Source organism: Hevea brasiliensis, chromosome 12 (assembly GCF_030052815.1).
Source record: "Hevea brasiliensis isolate MT/VB/25A 57/8 chromosome 12, ASM3005281v1, whole genome shotgun sequence".
In the NCBI taxonomy this organism is placed as follows: domain Eukaryota; kingdom Viridiplantae; phylum Streptophyta; class Magnoliopsida; order Malpighiales; family Euphorbiaceae; genus Hevea; species Hevea brasiliensis.
In genome coordinates, this window is record NC_079504.1 from 594,647 (window position 1) to 606,850 (window position 12,204).

Here is a 12,204-nt window from a genome sequence, read left to right on the forward strand (position 1 = left end):
TTGTTAGAATGCTCTCCCGAGGAGCTCAACTCCTTATCCAATCACTGGAAAGAAATCGCTCTACCCGAGGGAATCCTGGTCTAGCCAAGGTCATGGGCGCTTCCATCTACTTCCAAGAAGATCAGAACCGGTTGGCTGGGGAGAGTATTGACAATATTCTAACTCAGACAATGAGTTTGGGCTTGGAGGCTATTGCAAACCAACACGTGATTAGAGAAAAAGCCCACATCTTAAGGAAGGAGATTCTTAAAGCGGTCGAGGATGCATCACTGCCAATGATTACATCGTCAAACTGGAAGATCGGGTGAAGTATTGCGAAGAGAGGATAACTGAAGTGGAGTGAGAACAAGTTTCCCGAGCTGGTCGATCTGCCAATCTCGCTCGTTTTTCTGAGGAACTTCGAGCAAAGGAGGAGGACCTCCAAGCAAAGGAGGAAGAGAGCACTACAAAAGAGGCTGGGGCATATGTGAATGCCCATAACGACCTCCTGTCCGAACTAAAGAAGCGTTATCCTGAGGAGGACTTTTCCTGGATGGATAAGCTCATCCCAGCGACCGAAAAGGACAGCGATGAGGAGCACAAGGGTGAGGAGGGAGAGAGGAATGTAACTGGGTTGCAAGGCGGAGAAGACCCCCCTTGCTAATTGACTTGTATATATTTTTTATTTTTGAAATGAATTGAAGTCTTTTATGTTCAATTTCTTGATGAGATCGAAAAGCATCCAAACCAAATTGTCTGAGTACTTAATTGATTGAATTCAGTTGAACATTAAACCTGAGAGCGACTATTAGTCAAAAGATATCAAATTACTACAAGAGATCGGAAAAACGTTACACGCAAACATGAGATCAGACGGAGCCATGACCAAATATCGAATGGAACTTTAGAATATTAGAATTGCAAAGATTTGACATTGACTTTAACTTTTAAGGTTGGAACCATTATTAGACCGGATAAAAACCTAAACTTCATTTTGAGGAATATCTGGGCAATTCGAGCGAGAAGCCCGATCACAATATTAGTCAAATGAAATTTTGTGATATTTATACATAGAGAGATCGGAGAACAACAGCAGGCAAGATTGGATGGTCCGGAGATCCAATATTCACTCGAACTCATCTAATAAAGACTAAGGGATCGGAAAGCAATCTAACTTGAGCGTGAGATCGATTTGTTCCAGAGACGAGCCATTGGTGAGTTCGAAAAAGCTACCTGTGATTGGGACATCGGTAAAGAACGGATAATAAAGTTTCAATTTTAAAAGAACCTTACCTTCGAAGGTCGGCCAAAATATGATGTCTACAGTTAGGTCAAAGAAAAGGTGCCGCAAGTTATCACAGCAACAGAAAAATGTGCAGCACTACCAAAAGTGAAACGGTGCGAATTGAAGCTGAAAGAAAAGTTTTATAAAGTCAAGTAAAATGCACCGTAGAGAAGATTGAACCATCGCAGAAGAAGATTGAAACGTGAAACATCCTTAGCAAGGAAAACAGAGTGATTTAGTGTGGAAAGATTTGTTGGTTTGTTATCAATTTGTTACAGCTGTCATAGAAGCTTCTTGAATAAGTTTTTTATTAACTGTAAATAGTTCTATATATATTGAGAAGTTACAGACGATTGATGGTATCTTAATTTTGAATGAAATGAAGTCCTTACTTCTTTCCCATTTTAGTTTTTGGTTCTTTGATTAATTTCTCAATTTGTTCACTTATGTTAGATAAAAGAGGAAAAGTTCAATTTTTTTTTAATAATTATTTTTATTAAAACTCAAATCAAAATTTTATAAAATTAAAGATGACTTCAAATTACTATGTAAACCTCATTAGTCGACTTTCTTCTTTGTTAATGATATAGGATCATTGCTTTCGTTATTTTTTTTTTTTTTTAACTGAAATATAATTTCATTGCTTTTGCTTTCAGAGCCATAATCTCGCGCTCAAAATTCGGGCATAAGATAATCATCATCTCACGCTCAACAGTAGATTGATGAGTTAATTAGATGCACCAGAGTCATTTGCAAATTTAGAGTTGGAGTCTCCGTAATTAAAATAAAAAAGGCTCACCACTTCTCATTTCTGTGAACCAGTATTAGGCCCATATTCAAGGTTTATTTCCTTCTAGGTCTGGTCTTGGTCCTATTAGATAAATCTTCATCTCAAACTCCAATGGATAACCACAAGATTTCTTTTATTTGAGCAACCCATCAAGGTTTCCTATTCATAAAGCTTAAATGATTAATAAAAATCCAAGAATATAATAGTCTCCACCACCCATCTTTTCTGAAATATTTTAAGACATGTTGCAAAGTTTTCGGCTTTTTGATTCAAAAAAGTTAAGAGATGATGATAGATTTAAGGTATTAAAAAGAGGATTGACAAATGATTTGTAAAGTTTTCACTGAACATGAACTTTTCTTTTGCAAACAACAGTGCCTTCAAGTGAGAAAAAATCATCCCACGTTCGTGCCAATGTGGAGGGGAAACGTTTGCTGCATATCTCATCATCGCACTCTGCTTGTTTCCCCTCGCAATAGACGGAGTAAGACTAAACAACAGGAGGCCGAACTTGTCCGATGATCAGATTTATATTAATCAGGTCAAGTTTAATATTGCTAACAGCAATTTATCATTGCCATGGGGGGGACTCTTCGCTGGCTGTTCCAGCGACAAGAAGCTTGTTGGTGATAATTAATGCAGTGACCTTATTATGGTATGCCTCTGGATACACCAAATGGAAGAATCAGCCTATTAAACTTATTTATAAATAAAAAAATAATGAGTAAATTATTATTTAATTTAGTTTATAAGTTAATGATAAATTTATTTAATATTATTATTCAAATTATTATTAAAAAATTAACTCTTTAAATACATTAATTAAATATATTAAAATTTAATTAAAAAGCTTCAAAATAATTAAATAATTTTTTCTAACAACAGCTAGAATAATGCTTTTTATTTTTTTTTTCTCCTCGCAATCTAAAGAAGGATCGAGACAGAAGGAAAAAAAAAAAGAAGCTACTTTAACAAAAGGAAACAAATAGCTTTCTTTATGGCACCACCAAAATATGAAAGCAACCTTGCTTTTTTTTTTTTTTTATTCCCTTCTTTTATTTTATGAATTATACCTAAATCCCTAATTTCAAACATAATTATAGGTAAAGATAATATAAAACAAAGCTTTTTTTTTTTCATTCAGAATGATTGAGTCTGAATTTATAAAAGTTTTATGATATATATGAATTGCTCTTAAAAATTATGGCTCCATTTCTTTCATGGAAACTAGCTTGTATTTAAAAAAATATTTTTTATAAAAATATTTTTTATTATTTAATTATAATATTAAATTAATAATATATATTTATACTATTTATGTACAAGTGATTTTATATTTTAATAAAATTATCAAAATTTAAAAAATAAAAAATAACTTCTTTATTTAAAAAAAAGTTATTTTCCTTAAAATTGATTTAATTTTTCCTTTGATCATAAAGTTGATCCTTATTTTAAGTACTTCAAACGTTAAAAAATATAAAAAAAAATGGAAGCTAAAACTAAATCTATTTTCACGGCTATAATATCAATTTTAAACTTGTAAAAAAATTTAAAAATACAATGTTTAATAAGCACAGTTTTTTCACTCAAAGAAAATGGTGACGATGCAATTTTAGAAAAATATTGCTTTGATTTGTAACAACAGAAGAATTTAAAGGAAATTATATACATATATATATATATATATATAAACACTCAAAATCTTAAGCATGCGTGGATTCATTCCCATGAAAACTTAAGCAGCTGACAAAATGGAATACATTATTGAAGCAAAAGCACTTTGAATTTGAACAAAATGATGATAAGAAAGGAAAGTTTGGTCTGAGGTTGCAAAGCTGATCTAAGCCTCTATCAACTTGCTAGCGTCATCGCATTCCTCAATCATCAACCATTTAATTAATCACGTCATCAAAATATAAATAGATAAAAGTTTCAACCTATAAACAGTGAATATGAATTATTCTCATTATATAGCTCTTAAACCAGTAGAGTTTTTGTTACTGATATGGGGATCATTGAAGTTTAACAGTCCCTAGCTAAAGCATAAAAAGAAAATAATTCTGACATTATTGAAGAAAAAGCACTTTGAATTTGAACAAAATGATGATAAGAAAGGAAAGTTTGGTCTGAGGTTGCAAAGCTGATCTAAGCCTCTATCAACTTGCTAGCGTCATCGCATTCCTCAATCATCAACCATTTAATTAATCACGTCATCAAAATATAAATAGATAAAAGTTTCAACCTATAAACAGTGAATATGAATTATTCTCATTATATAGCTCTTAAACCTGTAGAGTTTTTGTTACTGATATGGGGACCATTGAAGTTTAACAGTCCCTAGCTAAAGCATAAAAAGAAAATAATGCTGACGAAAATGAGGCTAATCTCTCCATGGCGGCTGCTGCATTAATTGGTTGGACTCTCTTTAGCAATTAGCATGCATAATAGCAGCCACAAACACTGGGGCCAGAATGATTCCATTTTTATAATATTGGTAAATTTTTTCCCCATGCAAGCCTTTCCATTGTCACCTCAGCACGCACATCAGCATCATCAATTAATCTCCACTTATTTCCCACACAAGACCTTGTATATATACTCTCTCAAACCTTTCAAGAATCCACCATCTAATTTTACACAAATTCACACTCAACATAAGCATATTCTTTAAGAAATAAGCAATACAACACTTTCTGTGATATGGGAGAGGCAGTGGCAATGTACTCGCCCAAGCCAGAGTTTCCAGCAATCTCTGCTCCTCCATCTCAACTCCATTGCCTTTCAATGACAATGTCACCACTATTGGATGTAGCTCCAAAAACTCCCAAAAGCCCATTACCTTCACGTCTAATGACACCCATAGCCAGCCCCATGAAGAAGGCAATTGCTAGCGTGCAATGTTGCTTGGAAGAAGTTGGCCACTTCACCAAGCTTGACCCAGAAGAAGCATGGCTTCCCATTACCGAGTCTAGAAGCGGTAATGCTTACTACTCAGCATTTCACACTTTGAGCTCTGGTATCGGAGTGCAAGCCCTTGTTCTTCCCCTAGCTTTCACCACCCTCGGCTGGTAAAAAACTAGGCACTAGCTATGATCTTCTTTAATATTCCAATCAATTGCTGCATACATTTATATATGTACAATTTGTATCTTCCTTAGTTCTAATGATTTTGGTTCTTTTTCTTGGGCTGCAGGACTTGGGGACTTGTATGTTTGTCTCTAATTTTTATGTGGCAGCTATACACTTTATGGTTGCTGATTCAGCTACATGAATCCGAATCTGGGATGCGCTATAGCAGATACCTAAGACTATCAATGGCAGCTTTAGGTGAGCATCATGCGTGTGCGTGTGTGCGTGTAATATGCAATTTGCCTAGATTCTAATTAAAGAAACTGAACAGATTAAAGTTTCAGAAATTTCATGTCCTAATCCTATGATTAGCCAAGTCCCGCAAGATAAGACTGTTACAAGCGCTTCCTACTGCAAATTTCAAATATTCACAGAAAAATTTGCAGTTTCTTCGTTGCTATGGATCATTCTTTGTCAAATTCTAATATAAAAGATCATTTTCTGTTATAAAAATTCAGCAAAGTCCATGAACATTCAAGAAATAGACTTTACAGCAATTAATTAAGGATTCACGTGGATGAATAAAGGGAGATGATACAAGTTCTGAAACTATAAGGATAATGATTGTCAATGAACATGCAGAGCTTCTAAAATGCTTTGCTTAGATGCTTTATGAAACCCCACAGTCACAAAACATGTCAAAAGTTAGTATTGCTTTGTAAATAACCATAAAGTCAAGTACTGGATTCATAATTTTACATTAATCGATCATGCTTGTTTATAAACTTGAAATTTCTAATGTTTTATGGCATTTTCAGGTGAGAAGCTAGGGAAACTGCTGGCCCTCTTTCCAATTATGTACCTATCAGGAGGAACGTGTGTGACCTTGATTATGATCGGAGGTGGAACAATGAAAATACTATTCCAAATTTTCTGTGGAGACACTTGTAACATGAAGCCATTGACAACAGTAGAGTGGTACTTGTTATTTACTTGCTCGGCCATTATTCTAGCTCAGCTTCCCAACTTGAATTCCATAGCTGGAGTTTCGCTAATCGGCGCAATCACTGCCGTTAGCTACTGTACCCTGATATGGATAGTGTCCATTATTCAAGGTAGGCCTATTAACGTCTCCTATGATCCTCCAGAGACAAAATCTGTTATGACTAGTCTTTGTAGCATCCTCAATGCACTTGGGATAATCGCCTTTGCTTTCAGAGGTCACAATCTTGTGCTTGAAATACAGGTAACTCTATGATTTCATCCTTAATTAAGATAATTAAGTTAGAAATTAGGTGCTTTGAATCCTAATCTAATGGACTAATTTTATGTTATTGAAGGGGACTATGCCTTCAAATGCAAAGCAACCATCTCGTCTACCTATGTGGAGAGGAGTACAGTTCGCATATTTAATTATAGCAATGTGTTTGTTTCCCCTTTCAATCTGTGGCTATTGGGCTTATGGAAACTTGGTAAGAATAGCTTATTGCAGGAGTTGAGAAATTCAATTCTAAAGATACCTCTTTCTTTCTAAAAATTTAAGTTGATGCTTTGATGACAGATACCAGGAAATGGAGGGATGTTAAATGCTTTATACAAATACCATGGACATGACACACCCAAGGTGCTACTTGGGATAACAAGCTTGCTTGTTGTAATCAACTGCCTCAGCTCATTTCAGATATATGCAATGCCAGTTTTTGACAATTTGGAGATTAGATACACTAGCAAAATGAATAAGCCCTGCCCAAGGTGGCTACGCTCTGGGTTTAGGGTGTTCTTTGGATGTTTGGCGTTCTTTATAGCCGTGGCATTTCCATTCTTGCCTAGCTTGGCCGGATTAATTGGAGGAATGGCACTACCTGTTACCTTAGCATATCCATGTTTCATGTGGATAATGATCAAGAAACCCCAGAAATTTGGTGCAATCTGGTGCCTGAACTCGATACTAGGGCTCTTGGGGATGATACTCAGCCTTCTGGTGGCTACTGGAGCAATATGGACTATCGTGACAATGGGAATAGAGATTCACTTCTTCAACCCGCAGTAAACAGTATCTGTACAATTTTACTGCTCTAGATTTGGCGAAGGTGTCATAACTGATTATTAATAATATACTCTTTTTGCAAAACAAAACCAATTGGAAAGGGCAATGAGCTCTAATTCCTAGTTTTATCCCTCCTCTCACTTTTTTAATTAATTTGTTCTTGATATTTTAGTTTTTGAAGTCTCTATCAAGTATATACGTAATCCAATCCCCCAGAATCATTCTCAGGCCTCATTCATAAGCTCGATTTGATCCTTGGAGCCATTACTATAGACCATTTACACCAGCCATAGATTTAATGCCAATGATTTTTCGGTCTCCCATTTATCCCCTTTTCATAACCCGGGAAAAAAAATTGACCCCAAGCATTTGTCAAATCCCTGAATTTTCTTCTAAGCTAATTAATTGGAATACTCGAGCAGAAATATGATTTTCATTTCTCATAAAACCAAATCAGGATTATCAGAGTTGTTTTGTTCTTCCTAATACATTACATGTAGGTACCATGTAGGCAGGCAGGCACGCAGCCATATTTTTCCCACAGAAATGTTCTGCATAACCATTTACCCGGTATGCATAAGCTGCTACAGCATTCACAAAATCAGAGTGAATAACCCTTTTCTTTACCTTAGAATGCAGTTTACATATTACATCATCCCCAAAAAAAAAAAAAAACAAATAATCTCATCATTTTCTCTTCAAATTGTACTTTGGACATGGCACATTGAAGCAGAAGTCCATGCTACAAGCATGTAGCGAGATAGAAACTATATCATTAGCACCTGCACCTACTAAACCCCAGTGCAATAACCATTACTCCCATTGAATGAAGAAATGTCAGCTTTCTATCCTTGAATATTTAGAATCCTCCACTTCAATAAGCATTTTTCGAAGTGATCACCTCAAATCATATTTTTCCTTAATCAACTTGTTGAATTTGTGATTACACACTCCAACAAACAAGAGAGAATGGCCCCAGTGCAATGGTCAAGAATTCTCACAATTTACACAACAATGTTGTGTCACTTTCAGAAGAAGTTCCATTGCCCACATAGAATTACATGGATAAAGGTAGAAGCATCCTTCGTTTCTTTTTCCTTGCCAATCTCACTTGCTTTGTAATTCTCATGCATAAGAGCAATAGCATTGTAGCACATACTAAGATAAAAGCGAGTCGCATATGCCTAAAATATAGAGAAACTGCTGAAAAAACAAGGAAAGCTAGAATAACGAGTTCCCATATCACAAATACCACAACATCCACCCTGCAAACATAAAAAGGCACAAAGGCCATTTACAAAATCAGAATCAATGACAACACGTAGAAAGAGAATGGCTCATGGAAAATAAACCTCCACAAAGATGTTACAGATATATTATTTATAAGCATTTTGAAGCACTGATAAAAAGCATAGTTATTAAAGGCTCAAAGTGCATTAAGGTGTCAAGGGGTCCTGGAGCCTAGGCACAAGGCACAAGCACACGCCTAAGCAAAGTGAGGTGCAAAAAAAAAAGTTCAAGGTCAAATAAATGTGAATATTCAATCAAACTTTAAATAATATAAAACTAAAAATAATAATAATAACCAATAAGTATTGAAGTACTAATATATTAAAACTTGAGTATTCTTGTAATGTTTCAAAACTAAAGTCAAGCAACTATAAAATAACTACTCTTCAATCTTCATCAAGAGTAGCATCACAATCTTCTTCATCCTCTTCTACACCTTCATCCTCTTAATACTCATCTTCAAAATCAATATCTTCACCATCTTCTTCATCTTTAAGAACTAAAGTATTATTTTGTTCTCGAGTTAAATTGGCATAAATCTTAAAATAGGTGTAGATTTTACATTTTTTTTAAAAGATAAGTAGTAGCATTGAAAATGGAAATATGGGAGGTTTGTGATCCTAAGTATGGTAGTTTGATAAGATTTTGATAACTAGTTATCACCAGCAATACTAATTTTGAAAACTTCTAGATCGACAAATTTCAAGTTGAATGGTAGTGCTTTTTGTCAATGGAAGTGTTCGCTGAAGGTGAAAATAAATAAGGCGCGCCTTTACAGAGCCTTGTGCCTAGATCAAGGCGCACGCCTAGGCTCATAAGGCAAGGGCTTTGTGAATATCGCCCGCCTTTCTCTTATAGAAGCGCTATAGTTGAAGCATGGTGAGCCTAGAGCCTGAGGCACACCTTTAATAACTATGATAAAAAGGCACATCAATTGCTATAAGCATAAGATTTTCAAATGAGCAACTGGCACAAAGAGAATTATTCATTTCATAAGATTGAAAAGAATGATAGAAACACAATTCTTGAGAGGCTTTTACCTATTCATTACTTTCTCATTTAGTTTCCTTCTACAGTTAGTCAAAAACTCCATACAGAAATAAGAGAGAAAGAAACACATCTCCAAATGCAAGAAATGACTGTCCCAACAATTATCATGCAGTGTGAACCCTAAGTCCCTGACTTGGACAAGTCATTACCACTTATGATCTAACCAAAGAAACTAAAATCCAAGTTAACATTGATCAACGAGATTTTCCTCTTTTTAAACTTACCGTAGGAAACGAAAGAGATCAAACAAGACAATTGTGGTCTCTAAGGTTGCTATTTTCAAGGTCAACATAAATGTCTTTCACATACTCAAATTTCCCTTTAAATTAATATCCATAATTCCATATGAATAACAAATGATTGGCTGTAAAGCTCCATATTGTTTTGGGGCTAATTGGCTTGCATATGATTTAACTTCTTAATATCTAATACCAAAGTAAAGGAATATATACCTAGTGATTCTAGAACCCAAACTTGGAGAATAGACAGTGATACAAATAAAAAAACGGAAAATCATGGGAAACACTAAAAAATAAACCCTTCTAACGAAGTTGACATCATAAACATCCACATTCATCCTTCATGATGAAACATCACATGCCATTATGCAATTCAAGGATTCATGAGCTTTACTCCCTTACAAAAGCCAGGTAATGAAATTGACACACAAATGGGCAAATGATTATTGGGTCTTATTCATACCACGCTTCAGGGTATAACAAATATATTAAAGCTTTGAATATTAGCTTGCTTGAAGACCCAAAAGTGAATTGGCAATTAAGCTTCCATACCGACGAAACTTCATTTCACGTTTCAGTGTTAATTAAATTTTCAATTCTACCGTACTTTCTTCCGGTAATTGAGTTTAATAACGTTTCAAACTATTATTAGCAAAAAGGAAATCTCAAGCAATAAAAAGGGACAAGGAACCAAAAGATGAGAACGTAAAAGCAAAAAAAGGCAATGATTTTCTCAACCAAATAGAATCAATAACCTAAAAGCTGATTTGATTGACCAACCAATCCTCTATATCTCTAATTACCATCCTTTTAGCTTCAAAAAAATCAATTCCCACGAAAAAACGAATCAGAAAACCCTAGCTGATCTACTAAAATTCAAACTAAATTAGTCCGGAATCATATAATTCGAAAAATAGGGATCTCCCAGAAATGAGAACAACAAATAAAGAAATTAAAATTCAATAAAAAAGAAAAGGAGTCAGATTTTGAAAAAGGCGTAAAGTATAAAATAAGCATACCTTGATGAAGTTAGATTAGAAGTGGAAGAGAAGAAGGAAACAGAGGCCCAGTCATGCTTGGATCGAATCTGATACTCTCTCAACTGCTCTGCCAGATTCGATCGCGTTATCATCTCTAACACAATTTCAGTTTCTCTCCCTTGTATCCCTGTTCCTTGCTGTATGGGGACCTCAAGAGAACACAAACTACGGAGAGGCAGAGGAACAGAGGGTGAACGTTAGATTTGCTATAGCTGGGCGGTATAATTTTCTTTCCTCGCCTTTCTTTTTTTCTGGCCATTCTTACTGATTTAAAAAAAAAAAATAGTAAATAAATAAAAACAATTTTAGAAGGTCGCCGGCGGGTTTGACTGAAGAAACCCATTCTGGGCTCAAAACTCGCAATTCGTATGCAAAATGGACTGGACCCAGTAGCTTTTGTAGCCCCGAAGGTTAAGTGGAGTGGACCTATTACCTCTATTTCAAAAATGCTGGCTTTCGACTCATTTAATTGTACGACCCATATACCTCTATGCCTTTCTTCCAAGCGAAAAATTATATACTAAAACAGTAACATTATATCAGTATTTTACTATTAAAATAATAGAGTAATAGAATATTGATAAGTATACAAATATAATTATCAAAATTTAAAAGAAAAATAACTACCTAGGGGTGGCCATGGTTCAGGAACCGCCGGTTACGGTTCTTGAACCGCCGGTTTAGGTTCAAAGAAATATTGAACCTGAACCGAATCGCTAAGAGATGGTTTGAAGGGTGGTTCGTGAACCGCTGGTTTCGGTTCAAGCTCCGGTTTAAAACGGTTTAATAGACGGTTTAGAGTTGGGAGGTTTGGAGCGGTTCAAGAGGCGGTTTAGGGCGGTTAGGGGGATGGTTTAGGACAGTTTGATCAAAAAATGGGAGAAAAAAATTTGATAAAATAAATATTTCAACAAAAAAAAAGAAAAGAAGAAAATGATATTATTTGTATTTGTAATAAAAATTAATAAGAAATGTGTAGAGTTAATTTAAAAAAATTATAGAAATGAAAAGAGATTAAATTAATTTTAGTTAAAAAAAAATGAAGAAGGGCTTGAACTTAATTTTGTAAAAATTAAGTTGCTTACGTATCCTCTTGGGGTTTAGAGGAATCAAAACCCATTTAGTTCTCTTACCTTCTATTTTAGAGTTAGATAACCCCCTTACCCTAATCACTTCTACAACCGCTCGATTTCGTTGTTGTTCCATCGATTCCTATGTCATATAAATCTTCATTTTCTTCATGTGTTGTCGACACCATATTTTGGCCGATCCCTGAAATCAAAAGGACTTGGAAATCGATCTCCAACGCCGAATCCACATGTCGTTCAATCACATTTTCGATCTCTCTTCAAAAAGAATCAAATCCATACTAAGTCCCCATATCAGTTAAAGCCTCATCGGTCTCTCAAATCAAT

General features: G+C 35.0%; 2 protein-coding genes across 2 annotated transcripts; one reads left to right on the plus strand and one right to left on the minus strand.

The window, feature by feature from the left end:
• Positions 1-4,685: 4,685 nt before the first annotated feature.
• LOC110661322 (lysine histidine transporter-like 8) lies at positions 4,686-7,286 on the plus strand. Its single transcript, XM_021819908.2, has 5 exons — positions 4,686-5,122; positions 5,248-5,381; positions 5,942-6,369; positions 6,464-6,595; positions 6,685-7,286. Exons 1-5 carry the CDS (start codon positions 4,755-4,757, stop codon positions 7,171-7,173), a joined length of 1,551 nt encoding a protein of 516 aa, XP_021675600.2. The 5' UTR covers positions 4,686-4,754; the 3' UTR covers positions 7,174-7,286.
• Positions 7,287-7,587: 301 nt separating this feature from the next.
• On the minus strand, positions 7,588-11,064 carry LOC110661323 (uncharacterized). The gene is made up of 2 exons (XM_021819909.2): positions 10,769-11,064; positions 7,588-8,435 (listed from the first exon to the last, which is right to left on the minus strand). Exons 1-2 carry the CDS (start codon positions 10,879-10,881, stop codon positions 8,228-8,230), a joined length of 321 nt encoding a protein of 106 aa, XP_021675601.1. The 5' UTR covers positions 10,882-11,064; the 3' UTR covers positions 7,588-8,227.
• Positions 11,065-12,204: the final 1,140 nt, after the last annotated feature.